This window comes from Sceloporus undulatus, chromosome 2, assembly GCF_019175285.1.
Source record: "Sceloporus undulatus isolate JIND9_A2432 ecotype Alabama chromosome 2, SceUnd_v1.1, whole genome shotgun sequence".
Classification (NCBI taxonomy): domain Eukaryota; kingdom Metazoa; phylum Chordata; class Lepidosauria; order Squamata; family Phrynosomatidae; genus Sceloporus; species Sceloporus undulatus.
The window spans coordinates 207,382,033-207,397,381 of NC_056523.1; the positions used below are offsets into that span (position 1 = coordinate 207,382,033).

General features: G+C 39.3%; 1 protein-coding gene across 4 annotated transcripts in view; it reads right to left on the minus strand.

Annotated features, from left to right (window-relative positions):
- PALM2AKAP2 (PALM2 and AKAP2 fusion) overlaps nt 1-15,349 on the minus strand; it is a 325,590-nt gene that overhangs the window by 130,719 nt on the left and 179,522 nt on the right. For all 4 annotated transcript variants that reach the window (XM_042450171.1, XM_042450170.1, XM_042450169.1 and 1 more), the window contains one exon: nt 3,443-3,510. In XM_042450171.1, coding sequence (XP_042306105.1) covers nt 3,443-3,510 — 68 coding nt within the window. The remainder of the gene's footprint in view (nt 1-3,442; nt 3,511-15,349) is intronic.

Below are 15,349 nucleotides of genomic sequence, written 5' to 3' on the forward strand. Positions count from 1 at the left end.
TGCCTCCGTTCTATAAAATCCTACAATGTATAGTTTGGTGGCATTCTTGGAATGCTAAGCTAGAAAGAACTTCAATCTAAACTACTGAATTACAGCACTGGAGTTGTCTAGCACATAATTCCAACTACCACCCAAAACTGCACGTCTCATGATTCCATAAGGTAACACTAAAGTTGTTAAAGATGGATATAGTTGTGATACACTTGTGATGAGCTATCCAACTAGACCAGAGGTGAGCAACTGTGCAATGCTAGGAGGCCAACTGGTTTCCCAGGAGACCTTGGAGGACAGTACCTCCTCACCACACCCATTACCCCCCCCCCCAAAAAAGAATCAATAAAAGGTTGGTCCCAAATGCCCACTAACACCCTATAGATGGCATGGAGGCATATTCAAGATATTTTGAAACATTTGAGACCAGGGAAAGGACAACAGGAAATGAGAAGATGTCATTTTCTGTTCAATTCCTGTCCAAAAAAGCTTCCACTAGGTCTAAATTGGTCTCATATCCTCCAATTGTGGTGGGCATACCCTCCACACCCCAGAGGCCATTTGGGAGCATTTTGGAGCAAAATGTTTTTGACGCCTGGGGGCCACATGTGGCCCACAGGCCGCACTTTGCTCATGCTCATCTTGGCAACTGGGATAGCCCTTTTGTTTCCCAATAGTCACCACAGGGTTACTCATGAACTGTCCAGCCTGAAGGAGAGGAGAGAATTGGCTTTTATACCCTCCCTTTCCCCAACCTGTCTTTATTATTTTATTATTGGTTATTGTTTTAATATATTTGGAAAACTGCTTGGTGAACATCATCTGAAAAGTAGTTTCTAAGACCTGAATTATTTGTTCTTCTTCTTCTGGGTTGGCCCAGTATCATTAATATAGGAATAAGAGGCTAAATTTTTACATGTCTGCTTTGAAACAATGCTGTTTGTTTTGTGAGACAGTGGTACATCTTGCAATAACTCTGCCAAGAGCAGCACAGTGGTAATACATAGGACATAGTACGGATTTTAATGATGCTGTAGATTTATACCTTAAAAGAGACACTGAAAGCAGCTTACATCAGTATAAAAAAAACAATCAAATAATAAAGTAAAGGAATTAGATTCAGAAAGTGGTCGCAATAAGGAAAACTAGATAAAACTAGATAAAACAGCAGATTTAAAAATCCCACAGTTTCTGAGAGCATAAAAACTTCAGGAAATCAGAAGACTGAACAACTGTAGAAATTAACGTGTCTTAATAAGATGACCTGAGAGAGAGAGAAGAAAAAGAGAAGACGATAATCATGCTTCCATAGGTAAATGATAGAGCTTGGAAAAATTACTTTTTGGACCACAACTCCTCCAAACAGTCACGTCTCCAAATTTTGGCAAAGAGTTCCCTAATCTAGGGGTGCATCCACTGAAGCAGCCCTATTCTCCACTGCAGGCAGACAAATATGTTGCCAGGACACTGAACTTATTATATTTCCTTGCTAGATCATACCTGTACTTAACACTTTTGTGTGTGTTTTAATTGTATTGTTCTTTTAAATAGTAAGCTACTTTGAGTCCCAATTTTGGGAAAAAGCAGGATATTAATAATAATAATAATAATCACCAGCATCACCATCATATCTTATGAGTGCATTATAATGGCTTTATAATATTGTATTTTAACTGTGGGTTTATGTGTTTTTAATTAAGTCTTATTTTAACATGCTGTGCCCTATCTTGTGGACAGGGAGGTAATAATAATAATAATAATAATAATAATAATAATAATAATAATAATAATAATAATATTTTATCTTTGTTGATTTGGCATAATGAACTATTATACTGATCACTGATGTACTTTTTTTTTAACAGAATCATCATTGACTTCAAAATGGATATACTTGGAAATATTGATACAGACATAATTTTAGGGGAGATATTATATGGGAGATTACAAGTGAGAAGAAATTAAAGGCTATGAATGAGTTCTGTTTGCTGAACAAGCATTGTATCTCCAATGAAATTCATTTCCAATGCAGTAAGATGAATCAGTATATTTGCAACTGCTGACCACAAATGATCTGTATTCGATATTAAACCTGTTGCTCAGGTTCACTGTTGTTGGCATGTAAATTCAGGGTTTGCCCTTTTGAAAAAGTACATAAGGATTTGGATGACTAGTGCGCCCCGGAAGCTGCTACGCGATTCTGTTTGTTTTCTCTGCAATAGTGTTTTGCTGATTTTGCTCATGTTGCATCTGGAATAACACCGAGTCAGCTTTCCTATTGGAAAGTGTTGCCAGTGTAATCAAACCTCCTTATTCAGGAAAGGATCTTCATTAAAAATGAAACTTTTAGAAAACAAACAAATGAACAAACAAGGGTAATAATCCTTTAAAACAAAACAACCAAACAAAGACTAAAACAATCCAATAAACACCTGTTTATATGACTGTGCTTAATTGTTTACTTTTTTAGCCTCCTTGACTCACTTATCAAGGTACACCATGGAGTAACAGCTGTAGGATCCATCTATGCACACACCAATGTGTGGTTCCTTGCCACCTGAGAGTGAAGTAGATCAGATATCCAACAAGATGTTGCACCCACAACAGAACTGCCAAAAACTGTATCATGCCCCATGTCACAGCTCCAAAGTTGTGACAATTACTGTAAGCAAATATTTATAGAACAATTTTTTTACAACAAAATGGGAATCACAGCAAAACATTTTAAAGCACAGTGAAATGTGTTATAGCAGGAGCCCAAATACAACAAGAACGTGATGGGACCTGCATTTATATATCCAGGCTGGAGGTGAATGAAGCCTATTCAGGTACAGCCCTGCCATGCTCCAGTCTAAGTTGCCAATCTGATTGTCTGGTAACCAAGAGCCCATGAAAATGGTGTGGACTCCCTGGTAAAGTGCAGGAGGTGATGGAAAGAAATATGGCAGCTCCCCACTATCCTGTGTAACCCATAGCCTTGCAAAGTGTCTATACAGGTAATTGTGTGGCCCTAATGTTTCCTGTCTAGCCTTTCAATTTTTCCTTGTACATGGTCCCCACCTATTGGTGATAAGGCAAATGAAGACCCCAGTTTTAATCGGCATCAAGCTATTAATTACATTCCATCTTAGACAGTAATTGAAAGGTGGAAATTAAAATCCAGGTGCCACATTCTATTTTTACAATGAAATGGCAAAAAGCTTCTAATTTCTATTGCATTCACCTCCCAAACAACCTGTACATGTCACGGCTGCAAATTAAAGAGGAAGCAACAGGTAAGCCATATTTCATAAATGAACTACCAATAACAGGCTGTTCTGAGTCCAGATTTTAATATTACTTTTTTGAGTGACAACTACAAAACAAAAGCTACCTCATGCACTACTGGCTGCCATAAAGAATTTATGAAATACATATGCACATATTGACAAGTCAGTTCATATAAACTCACCATGGTTATCTCTTCTGCTTTGTGGCTTTCATTTATATCCTCAGACAACGTAATCAGTTCTGTTGCTTCTGTGAAGAAACACACATTAAAAAAGGTTTTACTCATACGTAATTATAAGCACAAATGAATAGTACAAATTAAAAGCAGATAGAATAAATAGTAATAGTGCAAGTTCTGGTCTGACCAAATATCCTAGATCCAAAGCCCCCACTTGGGCTTTGTCTAAGCATAGGAACTTTGGATTTATGTTTCTCAAATAGTGGAAAAGTTTCTTTTCAAACCATTTGCAAAGGTTTTGGGACTCAGCAATAAATGACCTCCTTCTTCTTTTCACGTTTTCAAAACCAAAATAACAAAGAAACCCATGCCACTATAAAGATGACTACATTTATTATGATGTAACCTTTCTGGGACTGAAGGATAATGAAGTGTTAACCAGATTCTCTCTGTCATACATAGATGTACATAGAAAATACAAATGGTTGGGTGGTACTTGTAAAGTAGGGTTGGAAATTGTGTGTCCCTGGGGTGCAACTTCCAGGATCCTTCACACTGGCTACTTGAAGCTTCAATCCAACAAAATCTGGAGTCCCACATAGTCCTCATCCTTGTTGTAGACAGTGAGGTCAGAAAAGAAGGAAATCAAATCCCTAAAGTACTGACAGTAGCAATTACGTTATCAACCCTGGCCATTCACAAGCCCATTTTTTTGCAGATAGTACAAACATCCTGGCTTTAAGTAAGCTAATTATCACATATTGTGTGATAAGAAGCCTTGATCTGAGTACAGTATTTAGTGAGAAATTAGTCCCTCTGGATGAACTATAATTAATCAGTCTCTTTCATGGGAAACTTTCTTTGAGCTCTTAACAAGTCAGACGGGCTATCTGTTTATGAAACTTGACTTTCTTATCTAGAAGACCAGGTGAAATCAAGGCCCTTTCACACTACTCAACTATAGCATTTTGATACTACTTTAACTACCATGTCGACATTCTATAGAATAATGGGATTTGCAGTTTAGGGAAGGGGTATTTAGAACTCTAAGTATCTCACCAAACTACAAACACTGGGATTCTGCAGGAGATAGTCATGGCAGTTAAAGTGGTATCAAACACTATAAATATATAGCGTGAAAGGGCCACAGAACATATGAGCTCTTGACTGCACTCACTGAAAGCAAAGATACCTTGCAGGAGTAGCTCCTTCTCTTCTGCACACATATCTATTTTGAATTTGGGTCATATGCTCCAAAATAAGGCCTAACCCATAAAACTAGACTGGCCAACTGCTTCTTAAGGGTACTTTATGCTACAGATGAATAGAAAATAGCAGGACTAGTACATTTCCAGTGCACAAAGTATTACATTTATAAAGGATTGGTATTTTTGTGATACTATTTTTGGTTCAAGCCCTAGTGAACTGTGAGTCAAATATAGCATTAGGAACTGCAAGTTGTCCACTAGAATAAAAAAAGTGTCCTGTTGATTAAACAAATATATAAAAAGAAACTGAAAACCAAAACAAAACACATGATTTTTAGTTCATACTTCATAGCACAACCAATTTTATGACTGTGGTTTCAAGATTCTAATACAGTTGGCCCGCTGTATCCGTGGATTATTTTTATCCATGGATTCAACCATACATGAATTGGAAAATATTTAAAAAATGAAAAGAAAAATTCCAGTAAGCAAACCTTGATTTTGCTATTTTATATAAGGGACACCATGTTATTACGCCATTGTATTTAATGAGACTTGAACATCCACGGACTTTGGTATCCACGGGGAGCCCTGGAACCAAACCCTAGCAGATATCAATGGCCCAGTGTATATTTAAAAATTATAGGCCACATATGTGTGCAGAGCAAGGAAAATGGGGGAAGATTTCCCTGATCTTTAAGTAAGGAAAAACAGGGTTTTGTAACAGTATCTTGAATCACTGATCCAAACATCTAGCCACATTAACTTCAAAATTACAGGCCCAATGAACATCTGTACATGTTACTAGTGCTAATTTCATCCATCTTTTCATCATGCTATATCAGAGGAACTTTCAATGAGGCATAGCCCCTGAAGGGCTGCTCATTCAGCACTCTCTAGTTGGGCAGCTTTTGACCCGCCTGTGTGTGTTTGCTAGCTTCCCTTACATTGAGCACAAGTGCTGACTTATTTGTTTCTTTTGATCCATCGATGATTTCAGCTGTGATTAGTGCTTTGGATGCCTGATGGAACAGCAACTAACAGGGAGAGGGCACAATAGATTGGAAGCAGAGTTGAGGTAAGAGTCCATGCAAAGGCAAAACAAATTCCATGGAGAGGAAAGATGTGGAGTTGCTTTGTTTGTTGTTGCATGCCTTCAGATCATTTGCAGTACATGATGATCCTAAGTAATTCATTTCAATAAGCTTCACTATTATCTGCAATTTCGTGTTTCCATGGTAGGTCCAAGAATGTATCCCCCACAGACACGGGGGTTGCACTGTAGATTCACAACAAACTATAGGTATACAACACAAATTAGGGGAAAAGACCTCTATATCAGAAGATATTGTTTTTAGATAATTCCAGCAACTTTAAAGGAATGAATCACCAGGCAAATAGGCATTATGTTAACAAAAGCTGGCACACGAGCTGTGGAAAGGCATTATTGCAAGAGAAGATTATACATATTTTGAAATGTTAAAATTGTTCTAATAGAGGTGGCCAGTGTGTGAAAGGTATTTAATGAAACTGGAACAGAGCCAATTCAGTTTTCATTTTATCAAATCCTAAACAGCTGGAACAAAAAAAAAGAAGAAGAAGAAGAAAAAGAATGCTGCCTAATTTGAAATTCAAGCACTGATTAAGAGAAAATGGAATCTGACTTTGACTTGACTTTCTGCAAGGAGCAAAACACATTCTGCACTTGTGAAGCAGCTGAACATAAGAAAAGCCCTGCTGAATTACATCAAAGACCTAGTCCAGAGGACATGATCAATAGCACCCTCCTACTTCTACTTTCTAGCAACTGCCTCTGAAACTGGTAGTAACAGATAGCATCCTGACTTGTAGCCTTGGCTGATCCTCTCTTCCATGATTTTTAAAATATAATATATACATTAACAAAGAAATCCCTGAACTCTTCCCTCATTTACAGCTCATATTTTCACCCTGTCTCTGACTCTATTACATCTTTTCCTCTCTGACTCTTATCCAACGCTTTAGCAGGCAAAGCTCTAGTTTGTACCCTTTCTCTTGTATGTTTCCATCATAGTATTTCATGAGCTGTGAATGGCTACATCTAACCAGGCATCGCCATCATATATTAATTATTTTATATTATTATATTTTATTATAATTATTATATTATCAGCCTTACTCCCAACTCCTTTATCAGCTCCAGAGTATCTTTTTGGAGCCACAAGGATCCATACACAAAATCCCAAGTGTGATCACACCAGTGCATTGTGTGAAGACACTATGGTACAGTACTAGCACTTTTATTTCCAGTCCTTTTCCTAATGATCCCTTTCCTAATGAACAAGAAATTTGCATTGATTTACTGAAACACTTTTTCAGGGAATATAAAAATTCAAACCAGCAGTCCAATGCACAACTGGGGGTGGGGAACAGGGTGAGGTGGAGGCTATTGTTACAGACCACTTTCCATGTTACATTTTTTAGTGCACACTACACTGAAAAATATAAAGCCTCAGCACCACAGATACATGTCTCGCTTACTCAGTGTAAAGTGTGTATGCTACCTCTTCTAGAGTTGAGGCAGGATTCCATTCAAACAGAATACCTAAAGAAGAGGTGGACAACAAATGGGAGTGTGGGCCAATGTAACCTCCAACTGTTTTCATGGTGCCTTGAAGGTTCCCACTGCCCCTTTTTAAAATGGCGAAACAGACACCACACCCCTGTGCTTTCTTTTTTAAAAAAAGGTTTAAAGCACTGGAAATGGACTTGCATGCAGTTCTGGTTTTGTCTGGAGGAGAGTCCTCAGAATTCAGAGCCTAGCATTGAATCTTAGGGCTTGGACTCTCTTCTTTAGCCCTTGAAGCGAGGAGGAGGAATCTCAGGGCAAGACCACTGCCTTGAAATATGTTCTCTCTCATCTGTCCCCCATATCTTGAAAAGTACTTTAGTCATTTGTTAGACTGTGTATTTTTATTTGAATAGCGTACTCTAAGCTGGTGTATTCTAAGCAGATATGGTTGATACCATGCTCAATGACATCATTAGGGACCATTCCTTGTATTATCACCAGGCTATCGTGTAGCATCACAAGGGGTCATTGTTAGATTTGCATACCCTCTAATTGTTCCAATTTGGCAAGGAGAATCTCAATTAATTCAACATCATCCCACGTTTTTATCTGCTTTTAAACTGTTCCTGTTTCCCTCTCCTCTTCCCACTTACCCTTCTTGTCCTCAGATTATTTCAATTGCTGCAAACTGAGTTCAAAATGCCAAAGTTTTCATTCAATTCAAAAGGGGGAGAGCAGAGGAGCTGGTGGATTCTTGCCCTTCCCTGTAGGCTCAGGTAGAAACAAACTGCTTTGGCCTTCCCTGGCTTGTGTGTTTTTCATCATCTTTTGCTATCTTGACCACATTTTAATTTTGGTTGGCCACACATGTCCCAGTTTTCATCTGAGAAATGTTGGAGGTTATGGATTTTCCCGTAGAATTTCAGGCCTAGAATAGTCTTGCCCATGCAACCCTTGTCAGGAGAGCATTGTGAAGCCCATGGTGGGGCCTGAAGTAGTTAGCTCCTGGACCCTCTGACATTGTTCACCTCACCATAAGAGAAGCTGACAAAACATTGTTAGCCCCTGGAGCAATGCCTCAATACCCACTTGGCACTTATCAGAAGAGTAGGATTTGCACTTTCTGAAAACCAGGAGGAACACAGCAGCTTTGAATCCAATTAGATAGGCAATTTTATAAGAGCAATTGCAGTAAAGGTATCATACAATTATGCCTGTCAGCCAATACCAACTCTAACAGCTTACTTCTGAAAGAAACACTTGCTTGCAGGCCCAGGTTTGGCTTGTGGAAACAGCTATGTGAAATGGCCTGCTATGATTTTATTGTGCACGGAAATATTAATTCCAGCAACCAAGCTTTTCTCCACTTTCTTTCCTTCAATATTGTCTGTTCTATATTGTTTACTCTCAGTCTAATATATGTCTTTAGGTCACTTCCACAGCATTTTAAAATATACAGTAAACTGCTGTTATGCCATTACTAGAGTTTTTCAAAAGTATGAGGCATTTATGCATTTTTCTCCTGGGAATACTGGCATACAAAATCCTATTGTCTGACAGGAAAAGTAGATGGGAAGAGCTACAGCTTTACATCTCACCTTTCCATGTTAAATGCCTATTAATTATTACTGACTTGGTTCAAATGCCAGATAGTGTAGATGATGTAGTGAACGCATGGCTCTCGAGGTACAGATAGCTCATGGTCTGAAAGTGGAAAAGGCAACTGTGCAAAACTTTCACCTGAAAATATTGAAGGTGTGTCAACTTCAGAAGATGTTGAATTCCCGCTCGCATCATTCCTTTGCAGCATAGCTAGTGTTGATAGATGATGCGAGTTGCATTCCAACATCTGGAGAGACACACACTTCACATCCCTGGTAAGGTCTACACCAGGTTAGATGCTCTGACTGGATATAGCATTTGTTGGTCTTCCTGTTTTCTTTTTAAAATAGTCTTGATTGGGCAGTAAATGTAGGAGGTAAGTTGAGTTTGTCATGGCTACCATATACATCAGGTTGCTTGTATTTATCTTGGCATGTTACCTGAAGCTACAGTTGTGCAGTAGATCAGGAGAATGGGGATGAATGGGAACTAGATACCAAGCAGGTCTACTGCAGCCGAGAGACTGAGTTGTGTGAACCAAAATTAAATGCTGTTAGTGCCATCTGCACTCACTGTGTAGCCTATCCAAGCCCTTCTCCTCTCCATCTGTCATTGGCAATGAGAGAACTCAATACCAGTCAATCTTACAGAGTTGCTACAACGATTACTGGTAAAATGTATGCAAAATTATTTAATCACTTTTTTTTTGCATAAAACATTTTTTTCAGGGGGAGGAGTGCATTTTCCACCCCCAAATGATGTTTGACATGGGAAGCCAAGCATTTCTCTCAGTCTCACACTTTCTCTTCAAGGAGAAGTAAATTTGTGCACATTCTAGAGGAGAGCTATGTACACTACTACTTTGAGCTCATTGGAAGAAATGCAACTAATAAATAAAAAATAAGTGCTGTCAGGCTCAACTAGATGCCTGATGATATTGGAACATCAATCTTTTCTGGCTATAGAAATGAAATGGCTTTATCTTATGTTGATAGTGCTGCCCTAAATGAGTCTGGAAGGCTATGCCTTGCTCTGACACCGATTGCAGCAGTTGCCCCCTGAGAGCTACTGACAACAGCAATTTAGATAATTTGCACTTAATGGAGTTGCTTATTCTTTCTTAAGGAGTTGCCACCAAAGGGAAAGAAAAGAAAGAGAAGTTGCCAAGGAAACCCTTCTGAAACATTTCCGTGGCTTGAAAAATTATCCTGTGAAAGAAGTCCTATATGGCATTGACTGCCTTTTGAAAACCTGCCTCTTCAATTCATCAAGTGGTCATAGAAGGCCATTACAATGTGGCTTCATTGTATTTCACAGCCCTGGCATGTCAACGCACTGTTGCAATGAGATCTCTCACGTGGAAGATCTATTGTCTTCTTTGAGCAACTACTCAACAGACCAGGTATATTTGTGGACTAGCAAAGCCTATTAGTATGATGATAGTTGTGTTTTTACCAGTGACATAGCAGAACCTTGACATTACAAGGACAAAGAACTTGGGCTTTTTTGATTTGTAGGGATAGCCACATCATCTGTGCCCCATATCCTCTCCTTTCCTGTTCCTTCTGAACTTACGTGCAATAGGGAGAGGAGGGGTCTAGAAACAATATATTTGCCATAACCAGAGGGGGAGGGGTCCAGAATGGATCCCCCAGATATGGCAATCGCAGACTGTAGTTTAGTGAGGCCTAAGAGCTACCTCTATGGTATGGAAAAATATTTTTAAGTGACTCAGTCTTGAACATGCAATTAAGATCTACTAGCTTTACAAAGGATCCTGTCTTGGAATAATTAAAGACAATACCAAAGTACACTGTTAAGCACTATTATTCCACTTTTACTGCTATGACTGCCTCCTGTGAAATCCTGGGATTTGCAGTTTAGGGAAGGGCAGTTAAACGTTTTGACCAGGGAGCTCTCACTAAACAACAGCCTGCCCTTGCCATACCTGGGGGATCTGTTCTGGACGCCCTCCCCCCCCGATGTAAGGCAAATTTCATGTATGCTGAAGTCCTATTGATTTGAATGGTGGCACACCATTTTGTCCCCCGCTGCTTGCCCTCCACATAAGCTTAAAGCCGTGTATGGTGAGGGCACGTATGTCGAGGGCATACTTTACAAACCCCAGAATGCCACAGGAAGCAGCCATAGCACTAAAATGGAATAACAGCACTATAATAGTGTAGTGTGGTATTCTCCAAAAATGGCTACAGACCTGGGTTGTTGCTATAGACCAATACAGTGTCCTGCATTTTAGGCCCCTTTCATGTTACGTAATGATAACATTTTGATACTACTTTAATTACCATGGCTCCATTCTCTGGAAGCCTAGGATTTGCAGCTTAGGGAAGCTTATTTAGAATGATTTCTCAGAGAACTCTAGGCCTCATCAGCCTTCAAATTCCAGGATACAGCCATGACAGTTAAAGTGGCATCAAACTGCTATGATTGTGCAGTATGAAATGCACCTTACATTTCTCCAGGCTTGTCTGGTGAAGACTTGTTCTCATGACAATGTAACCTGATCATACTTTAAAAAAAATTTTTTTTAGAGAATGCATTACTTGTTCTCCTCTGACAACATTTAGCTTAGTTTGTTGCACAGCTGGTGCACACTATTTGACTACCTAAGATGGAATAGCAAATGGGGACCCCCTCCACAGCACAAGGCAAAGAGGTCATATTTATGTTGGCACCTGAAGCCGAAAAATCCCACACATACCTTTCCTCCTCATTCCTGGCAGTAAAAATACCACAGTAATAACTATTTGCTATCTGAGTACGATCCTCAAATTTAGCTTCCTAAGGTAGTTGCTACACATTGCTTAAAAACAGGCCTGGACCTAGTTTACTGAGGCCGCAGCTTCAACCTGAAGAGGACTGGAAAATGCAATAAAGAGACTGACCCAAGAACTGATTCTTGAGCTGAGTGTCCTATACTGGAATTGCCATAGTGCTTCTTGTCATTGTTGTGTGCCTTCAAGTCATTTATTACTTGTAGCAACCCTAAGGCAAACCTATCATAGGGTTTCATGGCAAGTTTCTTTAGAAGAAGTTTGCTATTGCCATCCTCTGAGGCTGAGAGAATGTGACTCACCTAAGGTCACCCAGTGGGTTTCATGGCTGAGCTGAGATTTGAACCCTGGTCTCCAAAGTTCTTGTCCAGTATTCAAACTACTATGCTACACTGGCTCTGTGATAGTTCTAAGTGTTGGCAAATATAACATTTTGGGAAACAGCAAGTATTTGAAATATAAAACTAAAAAGAGAACAAAAACTACAGCTTGCATCACCACCATGTTTCCAAGCATGTGGGAATGTGAGTAGTTAATACTGGAGCTACAGTGGTATTCAACTGGATCTGTCACATCACCCGCTTCCTTGAACTAATTGCATTGTGATGTGTGATCTCCAGACTGCAGAAATAATCCAGTTTGACATCACTTTAACTGCCATGTCTTAATGCAATGGAATTCTGGGATTTGAAGTTTGGTGAGGTATTTACCCTTCTCTGTCAGAGAGCTCTGGTGCTACAACAAACTACAAATACCAGGGTTCCATAGCATTGAGTCATGGCAGTTAAAGTGGTGTGAAACTGTATTATTTCTGCAATGTGGATGCAACCATTAACTTCTTTCTCAATACTATCTATTTGTGTTTTCCTCATTGAGCTGACATTTGTGGCAAGCCTATTATGATCACCTGTCCATATACCTATGACCAACACAATCTTAGACTGTGTGTTCCCATAGGCCCCATACAGACTGCCAAAATAAAGCTGCATCAGGTCACTTTGGAGGTATGCTGTTTAAATGATGCATGCATCCTAAGGGTCTGGAAGCTGCACCAAAGATGCGCTCCAGTCTTTAGGACTGGATCATGGCTTTGGCATGGCTTTCAGACTCTTAGGACGCATGCATCATTTAAACAGCATACCTCCAAAGTGACTCGAAGCAGCTTCATTTTGGCCCGTCTGTATGGGGCCATAAATAAGAATTGTTGATTCAGACTCCCGGTATGTGCTTTCTTTCATCTTAACTTACTTTAAAAGGTTGTTGAATGGATACTATGTCTGCAAGAGTGCCCCTTTAGAACTATGTACAAAGCCATGACCTCATGGTGGTAAAGATGGGATCAAAATAGAAACAAACTAGCAGGTCTGGGTGAATACCATTGGAATAAACCAGATATTACTTCATTGGTGCAAGAACTACAGTACTTCATTTTCATTTACTACATTGTAATAAACAGGATGTAGTCATATATACAATTTAATCTAGTTAATGCAGCCCATCTTGACTAGGAAATCAGTCTGAACTAAATCTACATTTCATATGTATTAACCTAATATGAAAACATGGAAAAAATATGCATATTTGTAACTCAAAACTGAATGAGATTTCAGGTGGTCATATAGGTCACCAAATATACCGTACTAAGAAGCTTATCGCTCAGCATTTTAAACTGGCTCCAGCCTCCTGGGTTGGAGCCGGGATGCGGGATGAAGGCAGGGATTATTAAACACTAAATCGCCGCTGAGCCGCCGACTGTCATCAACCTGGGTCCCAGCCTGGTCCCAGCCATGCTCCGCTATCACTTTTTAGAAGTGGGAAAGGTTTCTGACTTCTAAAAAGGGCTGGTGAAATGTGGCTGGAACCTGGACTGATGGTGTCTGGTGATTCAGCGGTGATTGATTGTTTGATAATCCCTGCCAGTTTAAAATACTGAGTGATAAGCTCCTTTAACTTTCCTTTTAGGACAGCTTTATGACAGTTACAAGGACAATATTAACTTTTCTCACAAGCAGTGAAGAAGAGATAATAAAAAATAGTGATTGTAAAATATAGATAATCCAGTATTATTTGTCCTTGTGTTGCTGGTGGATTTAAATACCAAGATTACATTTCTAGGTTAGCCAAGAGGAGAAATAGATACTAAAACAGCAGAAAGTGGACCACTGAATAAGACAGCATTTTTCAGGGTCCCATGGTGTGAACTGAGATACCCATCCAGGCTTTTTTAAATAAATATTTTGTAGGGTTTCTTCATCAATTGCATAACTAATTGCTATGTGGATCTCTGCCAGAGACAGATGGGGCTATAATGTGGCACTAGGCTGCATTTCCAGGTTCCATCTTACCTTATGTTGTCTTCTGTGGGCAAATTATATGCTGTGCCCTCTGAGAATCCAATGGATATACATACATTATTTCAACTATTATAAGTAGTTAGGAGCAATGGGGCCTACCTCTTCATTTGGTTGCTGTCGTTTTATGTCTTCAAGTCAATGATGACTAATGGCTGTGTTACCATAGGGGCTTTGTGGCAATATTAATTCAAAGGAGGTTTGCCATGGCCTTCCTCTTTGGCTGAGTGTGTGCCTTGCCCAAGATCATCCACTGTGTTTCCATGGCTAAGTATGGATTCAAGCCCCAGTTTCCCAGAGTCTTAGTCAAACCATTATATCACATTGGCTCTTCATACTTTTGATACCTCAGCCATTATAAGCAGTATGAACAATGAGACCCACATCTTCATCTGGAGATCAGCCTAAACTTAAGTCTGTGAAAGACATGCAAATACAAATAGTTCAGAACAGACCATCCATTTCTATGCAGCTGTCTTTAGGATTCCCAGAGTAAAAACTGGAGAGGGCTCCTGTCCTTTTTATAGTTGTAGAGAAGAGGGAATTAGTAAGTGTTGCTTTCCACACAACCAGGTAAGAAGCAACATATGCTGAAATGCCCTCTTCTGCACAACCATTAAAGAAGGAAGCATTATTTGTGCCAGTGTGCCAGCACTGTTGCACTGTTTGCACCAAACAAGCTAGATTCTGAACTCCAAATTACACATGCTATAGTTAGGATGAGCCCATGGAAAGGGCCTCCTTGTTTCTGTACTTTTAACAGTTAAGTAAAAGTGTGCACAAAGTTACAGCTGCTGAAAATCCCTCTTCAACACAACTGTAAAAGGTACAGAAAGCCTGCCCTCTCTTTTATGTGGCCATCCTACAAATTGTTAACATTTGTTGTGGGAATTGAAATTTTGAGTGATGCACTGGTTATGTGAAGGTAGCTTCATCATCTCCATTTTTGATATTCTCCTTCTGAGTTAAGCTTTGCCCAACAGTTGACTTGATTTGATTCCATATTTGCCTTTTTAAACCTTTACTTTTGTAACACATGACTTACAAAACTCTCTGCCATCCAGAGGCACCTAATGCACCCACTCCCACTTTTCAGAAGTACTGTGTGATATGCTATAATACATAATAGATGTGCTGGGCTTGCAATTTTTTTTTCTTTGTACTACCACCCCCCAGAACAATTATCCAAAGCTGGGGATTGTGGAAATGGTAATCTAAAATGTAACTTCCAATCTCTGCTTATGGGTCCATGATTACCTTGATAGGGTAACATTTGTTCCCACTGGCCTTTATGACATCATCCAAAGTTATTTTTGAGTACCGGTATCTCTCTAAACCATTTAAATTGCTTACTAGAATTATTTTACAAGTGTATATTTTCCTGCAGGCACTTTTATTATCAA